We start from the raw sequence: 12,912 nt of genomic DNA on the forward strand, positions 1-12,912 counted from the left end.
AGCCAGATTCCAAAAACTAAACAAAAATAAGTTTTTAAAAACTATTTTTTTAGTTTTCAAAATTTAGTTTCGTTTTTTAAACAATTGGTAAAAAGTAGGTAACAAAAAAAATTTAGAGGTGAAAATAGTGTTTATAAACTTAATTTTCAAAAACAAAAAATAACAAACCTAAATAATTAATAAAATGTTATGAATGTAAATATAATATAAATAATAAGTAGTTTAGTTGAATTTTTTTTATTTCCATATATAGACATCGATATTTTATCGATATTTCCATTCACATTTTCATAAAATGTGAAAATATTACTTTAGTTTTTCTCCTTTTGGTTTTAGTTCATTATGAACTTTAACTTTATATTTTCAATTTTAATTCATTTTCATTCCTTTACTTTTAAAATGTTCATTTTGGTTTTTATAATTTTAATTTTGGTTCATTTTGGTCATTGAACTTTTAAAAAATGATTTTTTCTTCATTTCATTTCCATTTTTAAGGATCAAAATAGCCACTTTCGAAGTTTGAGAATCAAAATGAACTAAAATAAATATTTTAAAAGTAAATAGACTAAAATAAACTAAATAAAAATATAAAAAAAATGAATAGTTGACTAAAGCAAGTAAAAAATCAAAATAATATTTAAATCTTCCTAAAATTGAGACGGGTTGTGATATCATCCAGTTTCGTCCAAGAAAATAAAAAAATAAATAAATAAATAAAAATGATAGACAATGTTAATAGTTCACATGTCAAGTGGGGTCCTTTCTATTCTTCGTTTCTATCTCTTTCGTCCAACGCTAATCCTTCAGCTCCGACGTACTTTTCACTTCCATTCATCCGCCCTCTCTCTCTCTTGCGTCACTCAATTTTGACTTTTTTTCCGCTATATAATACCCAGAAGATTACGAAAAAGGAAGAGCATAAGAAGAAAGAAGGAGAAAAAAGCTTATGTTTTCAATTACTATGGAGGGGTCTATAGTTTGTGGTTTCATCTCGGTTTTTCCGGTGGCAGTTACCGTCACGGTGGTGGCGATATTGGTCCATTTGTACTTCTACGGGGCATGGAGGAGGACGGCGGAGGTGAGGAGAAAGTTAAGAGCACAAGGCGTGACAGGGCCACCGCCGTCGATTCTGTACGGTAATTTGCCGGAGATGCAAAAGATCCAGTTGCAGACGGCGGCTATGGCTTCTCCGCCGCATCGTGCGTCGGCGATTGTCGCTCATGATTATACTTCCACCCTCTTTCCCTATTTCGTCGAGTGGAGAAAGCAATACGGTATTTTGCTATTTTCTTTACTTTTTGTTTTTGTTAAATTATAAAATTAACTTCCAAGGTTAGGCCGTGTATTTGTTCAGTATTTAAGTGTAGCTTAAGTTATATCTAAGTTTCATATTTTATATAATTGATAGGCAGTATATTTTGCTATATTTAAAAATAGTTAAATAATTTTATTATTTAAAATAATTATTTATAAATTTATAATTTTTTAATTAAAATTTGATTTTTCGAAATGTTGCGTTGAATCGAGAGTTATGTGTTGTATGTATCAAGTGAGTGGACCATTAAAAAATAATGAAATATTTTAAAATACAATCCAAACTTCTAGGACTAATTTTAAAAATTAATTTATATGATTTTTTTCTTGGTTTTGTGACAACATTATAATTTTAGGAGTAGTGGAGATTTTAATATTCTACGTATAAATAAATATTATTAATGCCTCAATCATTCGATTCATTCCACCGTCCAAAAGATTGAATAAATTTATTACAAGTTTTCTGAACTCAGTATTATATTTTCATTTTGAAAAATAGAAATATATATAATAAGTTTCGTAAAATTGAATTAAAAAAAGATAGAGTGAATAGTATCAAAAAGTCAATTCTTTTACCTCAAACCCATGACTTCAACCGTGTCCATTAAATAGAGAACATGATCTAATTCATTTAAAAAAAAAAAAAAAAACTCAAGAAAAGCACATTTATTAAGTTGCAAAATCCATTTTTTAAAAATTATTCGATGAGATGGTTACAATATTTCAATTTTTTAATATAGATTTAAAAATTTACATACTATATTTATTGAATGCATAAAAATACGAAAGTATTTTGCAACTTTTCTCTCTACATATTATGATAGCTTTTTCTAGTGCTTTTCTACCGAACCTTCTTAATATAATACAAGAATAATAAAGAATGTGTCTGTTTGGTCACTATACTTATAAAATGATAGGTTTAGCCCTTGAACTTTTTAAATTTTTTTAGAATGATGAAATCTAGTGGACCCAATAGGATTTTTCTAATAGATCAAGTAATTTTTATTTAAAAAAAAATCAAAATTTCAAAAAATGCATATTAGACATAAAATTAAAAAATTCAATATCCTACTAAATAGAAAATATAAAATTCAATATCTTTATTATTACACACTTTTGAAAGTTAAGGAGGAATAAATAAAAAAATAGGAAATGCGAGTGATAAACACAAAAATGGGGCAAGGATGAGTAAATAAGGAGGCCCATGAATTGAAGTTATAGAGAAACTTTTAAAGTGTTTTGTGTTTTGTTTGGTCTGGTTTGGCAGGGCCATTGTACACGTACTCGACAGGGACGAGGCAGCATCTGTACGCCAACAAGGTGGAACTTGTGAAGGACTTGAGCCTCTCCAACAATCTCAACTTGGGGAAGCCTTTCTATGTCACCAAAAAGCTTGCTCCCATTCTTGGCCATAGCATCGTCCGCTCCAACGGCGCCATTTGGGCGGTGCAGCGTAAGATCATCGCCCCCGAGTTCTTCATGGACCGTGTCCGGGCCATGGCGGTGCTCATGGCTGACGCTGCGTCATCTCTGGTCGAAAAATGGGAGAGCAGGATCGGAGACGGAGCGAGCGTCGAGATTGAGGTCGATGAGGATCTAAGAGGGTTCTCAGCAGATGTCATTTCTAGGGCTTGCTTTGGGAGCTCATATGAGAAGGGGAAGGAGATTTTTTCCAAGCTTAGGGACCTTCAGAAGTTGATTAGTGAAGGGAGCTTTCTGTTTGGTTATAGTTCTTTGAGGTTCATTTCTCTCTCTCCACAATTCGTAATTTAGTTTCTATTTGATTTCATCACGAATATTTGAAGAGATTCTAAAAATCAGAGTTATTAAATTTACCTCATTTGAATATAACATTTTACGTTCACATTTTAGATTATAATACATTATAATTATTGTGATTTGAATCTTCAACCTATAGAAAGGTTATTAAAAACGAGTAATATTTTGGATACATCTTTGGATACACAAGTTTTTTTTTTCTTTTTTTTTTTTTTTTCAATAAGAAGATAAAAAAAAGTAAAAAAGAGTATGTCACGTGACAACTACACACTAGTATATAAATTTCTACATCTACATGTGTCATACTTTTATTAGCTCATGGGATCATTCAATTTAAAAAAATGGAATTCAATTGGTGTATGTCTGTATAATCATTCTTTTAATAAGATATTTCTCTTACACTAATATAAACTTTAAATAACAATTTATATGGTTTCACTGTATTATATTAATTACAAGTGTATATATATCTCTTTTCTTACTATACATTTTAAAGAAATTCTTTAATCACTCACAAGTCATTTTTTTTTTAATATAATACATCTCTGAAAATTCTCAAAATTTTTAAGTGCTTTTATTTACTAAGATTGTTTTGAAAATCTTTGATAATCTAAAATCGTTGAAAAAAATTACAAAACGTACTTTTAAGTTATTAACATTTTTTAGGTACTTATTAGAAAATGATTTTATTTGAAAAAATAATTCCAAACACAATATTATTGAGGAATAAAAATAAAAGTAGATTCTCTTAATAAAATGTGGATTAATATTAATTAAGGAGTAGAAATTGAATGAAAATATTGATTAAATGAACAGCGACAGATTTTTGCAACCAAGGAAACACAAAAGAATAAAGAAGTTGGAGAAGGAGATCGAGTCATTAATATGGGAGACGGTTCAACAGCGCCAAAAGGAGTTCTCTAAAACCTCCTCATCGGAGAAGGATTTGTTGCAGCTGATAATGGAAGCAACCACCAATGACCCAAATGTGGGAGCCAATGACTCTTCCAAAAACTTCATTGTTGACAATTGCAAGAGCATCTACTTCGCCGGTCATGAGTCCACTGCGGTCGCCGCCACTTGGACCTTGATGCTCCTCGCCCTCCACCCCGAATGGCAAGATTGTATCCGCTCCGAGTTCGCTCACGCTTGCCCCGACGGTCGCCCCGACACAACCGTGATTTCTAACCTCAAAACGGTAAACACCGCCCCCATCTCTCCCGTTTTTAGAGATCGTTTGTTTTAAATGCTATCAAGTGATTTGGGAGGACTAGAAGTGTTTTAGGTTAAAATGAGCGTTTAGGGCAAGTAGTAGAGTTATGTTAGCCTAAAGAGTTGTTAACAAGTCATGAAATTGATGTTTTTGGTTATGGGATCCACGAACCTCTTTGGCCAATCAACGAGTGGAGTTACTTCCCTGACTCTTACTCCTACTCGTTGGATTGTTTTATAAAACATTTTATAAAAAGTTAACTACTTTGATGGTTTTAATCAAAATTTGAATTTTAAAGTGATTGATTGGAAATAAATGGAGAGCATTGGTGGAATCTATATAGTAAATTGTTACTCAATGAAAAGTATAGTAATCACATATGTTCCCCTAACTTAGCTTGAAACAATGGGTGGATGTAGGTGAGTATGGTGGTTCATGAAGCGTTGCGATTATACCCACCGGCAGCATTTGTGGCGAGGGAGACATTTGCCGACACGCGACTTGGGAACGTGGTAGTTCCAAAGGGTGTTTGCTTATGGACTTTGATTCCGACGCTACACAGAGAAGTCGAAATATGGGGAGAAGATGCGAATGAGTTCAAGCCAGAGCGGTTCAAAAACGGAATAGCCAAGGCGTGCAAGTTCCCTCAAGCGTATGTGCCATTTGGGGCAGGTCCTAGACTATGCTTGGGAAAGAACTTTGCATTAGTTCAATTGAAGATCATAATTTCTCTTATAGTTTCCAAGTTTAGGTTTTCATTATCTCCTGAGTATTGCCATTGTCCTTCCTATAGAATGATTGTGGAGCCTGCAAATGGTGTGAAAATTGCTTTCCAAAGGCTTTGAATTAGGGTTTAGGGAATGTGTAAATTATATTAAATGAGGTTAATTTAGTTTAGGGTTATGTTGGGTCAAGTTTTAAGAAGTTGGAGTGATATGTTTGGTATGTGTGTTTATTTATCATCTGGTACAAGTTTGTTAGTTATACAAGGCTACACAAATATAGATTATAGAAACTTACTTTTGATTCGCTATACTATAAGCTAATTTCACATTTTTAGTCAAATAACTCACCAATTAAATATAAAAATGTAAATGTACGTCATTGACTAACAATTTATGGCTTGTTTGGATTGGATAGCGAAAAAAGTGTTTCATCATAAATGCATTTTCTCTTAAAGATTTAAAAAAAAAACTATTTATAATTAAAACATTCATATGTTTGGTTTAAAAATGAGTAGTAATTGGTTCCTTATCAAACATATCGCTTCAACTTCTTGTTGGGATTCATGCTTTAAAGTCTCGTAATTTATTAGTTGATTAATTTAATTATTAATTATGTAGTTTTAAATTCCATTAATAAAAAAAAATTGAAGGTTATTGCATGAGGTCTTGAACCTATATGTAGTTGACAAACGAGTGGATTATGTTCAAGAAATAACCTAAAGGTATATGGATAAGGTTGGGTGTCTTATCTTGGTGATACTATAGATATAACCTACTTTGTAATAGTTACAAATGGTTTGATCCAGACCATTCATGTGGAGACATGCACTACAAGAAAAATAGCTTTTAATGACGAGTAAAACACGTTGCAAAAAGCAAAAAAAAAAAAAAAAAAGCCGCTAAAAGTACTAGCAACACGTAGAGGCGCATTGCTGTGAATGTTGCGGTAGTCGCGTAGTCGAAAGTTTTAGTGACATACTCATTGCGTGCCGCTAAAACGTGACTTTTACTGATGCTAACGCATTACTAAAAACGTACTTTTAGCAACACAGTTTTGTCGCTATTTGTGTTATACAGTGACATTGAAGATTCGTCTCTAAAAGTTAGTTTTAGCAATATATAAGATTGTTGCTAAATGTGGATCAATGGTCATTACAAGTATCTTTTGCAATAAATGTAAGTGTTGGTAAAAGTATTTCATTAATTTAAAAAATAATAATATTCAATTTAATAAATAAACTTGTTATCATTGGTACGAAACTAAGATATAATGCCAGCCGAAAATCAACACTATAAGGGTACTGACCGGCATCGAAGAAGGTTGACTAACAAATATTTATATGGATATAATAAAAGCAATAAGATATTTGTATACACAACTTTCAACAAACATAACAATTAACTCTTTTGCTTAAAAAAAAGTACTATAATTATTCGTCCCTCCATAAGCTATAGTCAACTTATAAAGATAAAAAAATTTGTAACCGTAATAAGTACAAGACTCTATAATCTTAAAATTACTTGTTGACTCTAAATAATTGTCTTTTTTAGCTTAAATACTTCAAGAAGTCCCATTGTCAGTTTCAGTACACCTAGCTTTTTTCTAATGAAGTTGTCGAGTACACCACACCCAACTTGAACTCAAGCATCTTCCTACTTCCGTCCTGAATATTTTCAAACTAAGAGGAAAGACTTATAAATCCCAAATTCATTTGGCAAAATGCATAGACATAAACACAAAGGCACACATAAACAATTTAACATAAACTCAACAAACTAATGATTCTCATGAACTCAATAGAAAACACAACAAACTAGAATTTGCAAAATATATGAACATAAACCAAAAAACTTATAAACACATACAACTCAATGGAAACCATAAATAAACTTATCAACACAAGCAAGCTTATCCAAACTAAGAAAAAAGACTAATAGAACTCAAATTAAAATGGCAAATACATAAACTTAAAGAAAAATAACTTATAACTACTAAACACAAACAACTCAACTTATCAAAATAAATAAACTCAACAAGATAATGAAAGTCATGAACTAAGACGAACTCTATAGACAGTATAAACAACTCAATGGATATTACTTATAAATCCAAACAAGTAAGCCTATCAAACTAAGAGAAAGAACTAATAGCAACAATTTTCATTTAGAAAAATGCACTGATATAAACAAAAATACTTATAAACCTATAAACGCAAAAGAACTCATTGGAAACCATAAACAAACTTATCAACCAAAGCAAGTTACAAGCTTATCAAAACTAAGAGAAAGACTAATAGACAACAAGTTGACTCAACAAGGTAATGAAACTCATGAACTAAAGCCAACTCTAATAGAAATCATAACAACTTAGTGGAAACCATAAACAGTAACTAAGTTATGACTACCAACAATAATGCTTAGGGGAGATGTTCTTACCTTAACAACAACTTTAAAGTTTTGTTTGAATGCTTTGAACTAGTCGTGAACTATAAAAAGAGTTCCCAAGGATTACAAACTACAAATAAAAGGAGACAAACGCAAAAATATAACTATACAAAATAAAGCTAAAAATCCTAACATTTAGAAGAAAAACAATTTCAATTGCTATAGAAGGCAGTTGATCTAAGAATACAAGCTATATGAAAACAAGAACTTTAAAAAGAAATGTTATACAAATATTATCTTTTCCAACTTTTATTCTAAAAGGCATAAAACTATTCTTCAAAACAACATATATAGTTGCTTATACTTTTCATCTGCAAGGTCCTTGACTCCTTGAGATGCACAAGTCGCTTGAAACTCCTGCCCTCTTATTTTCTCTTTGCTATATTCATTTGTGAGTGGGGTATCTTTTACATAGAGTTTGTATAAAACCAGATCGTAAACTATTTAATCTCTCTTTGTAAATCCGTTAATTGATGGGATTAATATTTCATAGGATGATCATGTGCGACTCGATCTTAATCCTGAGTGATTTATGAACTCTTGTCTGTGAGGCCAGTCATTTGATTTGCATGGGTGAGAGTGGCCAAATTGCTAACTTAATAAGTCTACCATTTTGGGACTTGACTAAATAGGGAGCTGGGAACATAACTTCACAAGATGAAATTTACTTTTTCCTGCATAGGATTAGTAGATGAGTAGTTCTCTTAAGTGTTGATTTCGGGTCTTGAACAAGGGGCACAACCCTTTCAATGACCTGAGAGGAACTTAGTTTATGGTTAGACTATAAACAAATTGTTCATTAGAGGAATCAATGATAATTAAGGAAAAGAGGTAATTATAGGGGTGAAATGGACATTTTGACCCAGCTGTAATTATGAACAACTTGTGAAGAATCAACTTGCTTATATTGATTATATTCATAGACACAATTTGTCCTACAATGCATAAGAATTCAACTATGGATATATAGTGGTTTGTCCTATAGTTAATGAATGAAGGTTAATTTAATTAAAGAGTTTAATTAATTAATCTTGGATCATTAGAGCTTATAATCTGTAAATTCATAAGATTCTCTGCTAGCTCACCACAAACCAACAAGGATCAACTATGTTGAAAGAGAAATTTGAAATGTTCAAATTTATGAGGAAAAAGTATTAATTGTATTGGATACAATTAATTACATGATTTATTATAATGTTTATTTGAATAAGATTCAAATTATAACTTTATAATATAGAGATTAATTTATTTGAATATGATTCAAATAATTAATTAGTTATTTGGATGAGATCCATATAAATAAATAAATTATTTAATTTGAATAAGATTCAAATTAAATAGATAATAAGAGAATTAATCTATTTGAATATGATTCAAATAATTAATTATTTGGATGAGGTCCATATAATTAAGTTATTTAATTTAAATAATTGGAGAAAGAATTAATTAATTGAAATTGGATTCAAATAATTAACTATTTAATTTGGATAAAATTCAAATTAAAGATTCTACTGGAGATAAATATTTAAATATGATTTAAATATGTTAAAAAATTTAATATGAGATATTATTTGGATAAATATGTATTTAGATATTATTAAATATTTAAATTAAAAATCTCCGCAAAAAGTTATTTAAATAGGATTAGGAGTAACCATTGAGTTTTATAAATAGATCCAGTTTAGATTTAGGTTTTATTGATGAGATCAATGTAAAACCCAGTTTTTATGGGTAGTTTCTTTTGCTGTAAATCGAGTCTATAAGTTTGTGTCGTTCGTGGCAAAGATTTGTTGTAAAGAAGCTCCAAAAAAAGAGGAGAAAACGAAAATCGAAGAGCACATCAGAGGTTGTTCTGTGAATGGCGCAGCAACACTCTGAATCGTGAGAGATGAGAAGACGACACAACACCGCGACGCTGCCCTACAGGGCCACTGCGCTCCGACGATACTAATGGAAAAAAGAGGAAAATTAGGGTTTCCTCAAACCCTGATTCAAGATCGAGGGTTTAGATTTTTTGTTTTATTTTATATGATTTTTTAGGAATGCCAAAAGTCGGTCAACTTTGCTATTTTAATTTAGTTATGCATGAGATGTATGATTTAAATTAAAATTTAAGTGTTGCATAAAGTATGCCATTTAGATTAAAATCCCATCATAGGTTAAGCGTATCATCCATTTTATTTTAAAAATAAGCATTATATTTAAATTATTAGGATAATTCCTAATGAGATACATGTTGTTCAAATTCTCTTTTATTTAAATATAAGAGTTATATTTAAATTGTTAGGATAATTTCTAATTTTATGCATATATGATTCTCTTTAATTTTAAATATAAAAGTTATATTTAAATTGTTGTAGAGATTCATGTAGAGATTCTTCTTTAATTAAAATATATTTGTTATATTAGATAATTAAATGAAGAATTAAGTAAAATTGTATGTTTAAATAAAAATAATTTTAATTTAATTTTAAATAGTTTAAAATTTTAAATTATCTTTCTAGTTTGCTAATGAGATTAGAAATATTGCACGCTTTCATTTTAATTTATCTTAATAATTATATAATGAAATTAGGAAGATCGCATGCTTCCCTAATGAGATTAGGTTCTTACTTGATAAAGACAAAATTGTTTCAAATTTAAATAGTTTAAAACTTTGATTCATCTTTATTAAAATTTTTAATGAGATTAGAATAAAGTAAATTGCATGCTTATCTAATGAGATTAGATAAAATAGACATTTGATTTAGTTTAAAATAATTTAAAATGGGTAAGTGAAAAGATTTAAATAATAAAAGGTTGGTTATAAGGGAACTCTATCTAAGAAAGGTTCTATCTAAGGTTGGGGTATTTAAGATGACGGTAATGGAACACCCATACCTAGGAACTGACGAAGTTGAATTAGTTAAACTTTTATTATAACATAATGTGATTAGTTTATTGAAGAGTTGAATAAAATTGGTTATTTTATGTCATGTTAACTATCCAAACATAAGAGTTATGTTTGGGCAAACAAATCTAAAACTTGGACAAATGATTTAGACTAAGTTTGTCTAAGTAATGAAACCTCTATTTCAAATACTTAGTGAGATAATAAATGTATATGATATGTTGTTTCTCCTGCAATCTTTGAAAAGATTCACGTTGTGAGACTCATGCTTGGCCACATGGCGGCTTTGCTTCAGCTTTGGTCTTATCCCCCTTCGGAAGGTGTTTGCTTAGAGAAAATATTTATAATAAGTGAGAGAAGGACATGTGTCAACATATCATGCAGTCTCCATCACTGGTTTACACCTTGAGACTCATGCTTGGCCTCATGGTGGCTTTGCTTCTGCTCTGCTTCCGCCCTCCTTCGGAAGGTGTTTGCATCGGCCAATATCAAGTTAAACTCCAACAATGGATATGGCTGTAGTTTTCTGTTTCCAATATTGACCTTCCCTTTTGGCAGGTTTGTTGGAATATAACTATAAGATCTAAAATAATGGGTTACACTAACAAGAACACATTAAAATTGTTAATGGTGTTTTGACCAAATAATGGTAATTAAACATTATAGGAATAAAAATTATTTTGGTGTAATAATTAGTTGAGAATGCTCAAGTTAGTGAAGGAGCATTTGACCTACCCTTCAGCGATACTTATTCTAAATCGCTGGAGTATCATTGCATTAGATGTTATTTGTAGGGTTCATAAAATTTAATGCTAAATTTGAATGGATATTTGATTGCATGCTGTTAACTAATATATTTTATATATTTCAATGTTATGTCATTTGCTCTTATAATTTTAATTTTAAGTTACCGATATAAGTCAAAGTTGAGAAAAAGTAGTACATGGGAAAGTAATATTGACGATATATTAATGGCAGTTAACTTTTAAATTTGTCTTTCATTGAGAAATGTTCTCAAGGTCTTGTTGCCAATTCATGAATTGTTCATGAACCTTGTGATTGATGATCACAATAATGGAGATAAGCTTATATTTATCTCCTAATTGACATATTTGATGTCGAGCTTAGAAGATTAAGGATAAGACATCAACATATGGGATGTTGAAGTCAATATAAGATTAATTTAGATAATTATATGAATAATCTCAACATTAAGTATTATGATCCAATAATATAAGCCATGTGACTAGAGTTATATGAGGACATTGTTTCCAAATTAATTTGGGGAGTCACACAATGAGGAATTTTGGAAATGCCTCAACGAGAAGAAAAATAATAATGAAAGTAAACTTGATTTACTGGATTCTTGATGGAGAATTAAGATTGCACCTAAATAGTTGAATGAGAATTCACTATCAAATTTCTTTTCATTACAATTAGATTGTAATTCTTGGAATATATTTAATGATGTAGAATAGTTTCTACATGTTGGTATCAGAAAGCCCATCTCAATTAGTGTAGTGGGAGACATGGGATGTCATAATTGTTACTTATGCTGAAAATGGTATTTTATCACTATAAGAGAAATTCGATCTCTCAAGTCTTTATTTACTAATTAATTCATATGATATGAATGTTTTACGTAATGAACATATTTTCAAAAGTTGTTTAAAAATATGTTCAGCCTTCAAATAAGTACAATTAGTATGAGTTAAAATGTTTAACTCATATGAAAAGCTACACTGAGAAATTCAGGATCATTAAATCCAGAATATAAAGATAAATTATTTTCTCCTAAAAGATACTTGTCTTTGGAAATTAAAGTTGATTATTATTAATTTTAATGGAATGACTAGTATAGGTAATTCTCTAAAGGTTAGAGTTAAATTACTTTACCTGTTTAAAGATCTTGCCTAGGGTGTACATGGGTTGGGTTGAGAAGATTTTTTTGAACCAACCTGAAAATTCGGGTTGGCCGAATTGGCTACCCGAATGACCGGAATAGGGTCTCCAACCCAACCCAACCCAACCCTTAAAATTCGAGTTGGGTTAGGTTGGGTTGTTGGGTTATTTATTTTTTTCCTTTGTTTTCTATTAGATTTTGTATTGACTTAAAATACTTAAATTTGTGTACAACATATACTAATAACTAAAATTTCATAAAACTAAAATGTTAAAAATCCAAGATATCTATTACAAATTTCATACAAACATTATAAAATATATACAAGTTACAATATTTATAAGTTATAATATATATTTTAATAATATTAGAAATTTGGGTTGGGTTGGGTCAACCCAAATTTTAAAAAGTGTAACTTGGACCCAACCCAACCCCCAAAAAACATAAAAAACTTAACCAAACCCAAAACAAAATTAAAACTAACCAAACCCAACCTTTACAATTTGAGTTGGATAGTCTGGGTTGTTAAGATTGTCGGGTATTCGAACACCCTTAATCTCGTCTTTCATGCAAGATAGTCATTGTACCTTGTTGGATAAGGCTAATGAGAAAATAACACGTTTGACTTACATATTTTGATCCA

General features: G+C 30.3%; 1 protein-coding gene across 2 annotated transcripts; it reads left to right on the top strand.

The window, feature by feature from the left end:
- The first annotated feature begins 899 nt into the window (after positions 1 to 899).
- LOC120081933 (cytochrome P450 714A1-like) lies at positions 900 to 5,365 on the top strand. Of its 2 annotated transcripts, none has more exons than XM_039037118.1 (4): positions 900 to 1,274; positions 2,582 to 3,053; positions 3,916 to 4,291; positions 4,726 to 5,151. In XM_039037118.1, exons 1-4 carry the CDS (start codon positions 947 to 949, stop codon positions 5,149 to 5,151), a joined length of 1,602 nt encoding a protein of 533 aa, XP_038893046.1. In that variant the 5' UTR covers positions 900 to 946. The 2 variants fall into 2 exon arrangements, with proteins under 2 accessions (XP_038893046.1, XP_038893045.1); XM_039037117.1 differs by having other exon boundaries at positions 905 to 1,274; positions 3,910 to 4,291; positions 4,726 to 5,365.
- Positions 5,366 to 12,912: the final 7,547 nt, after the last annotated feature.

This window comes from Benincasa hispida, chromosome 7 (genome assembly GCF_009727055.1).
Source record: "Benincasa hispida cultivar B227 chromosome 7, ASM972705v1, whole genome shotgun sequence".
Taxonomy (NCBI): domain Eukaryota; kingdom Viridiplantae; phylum Streptophyta; class Magnoliopsida; order Cucurbitales; family Cucurbitaceae; genus Benincasa; species Benincasa hispida.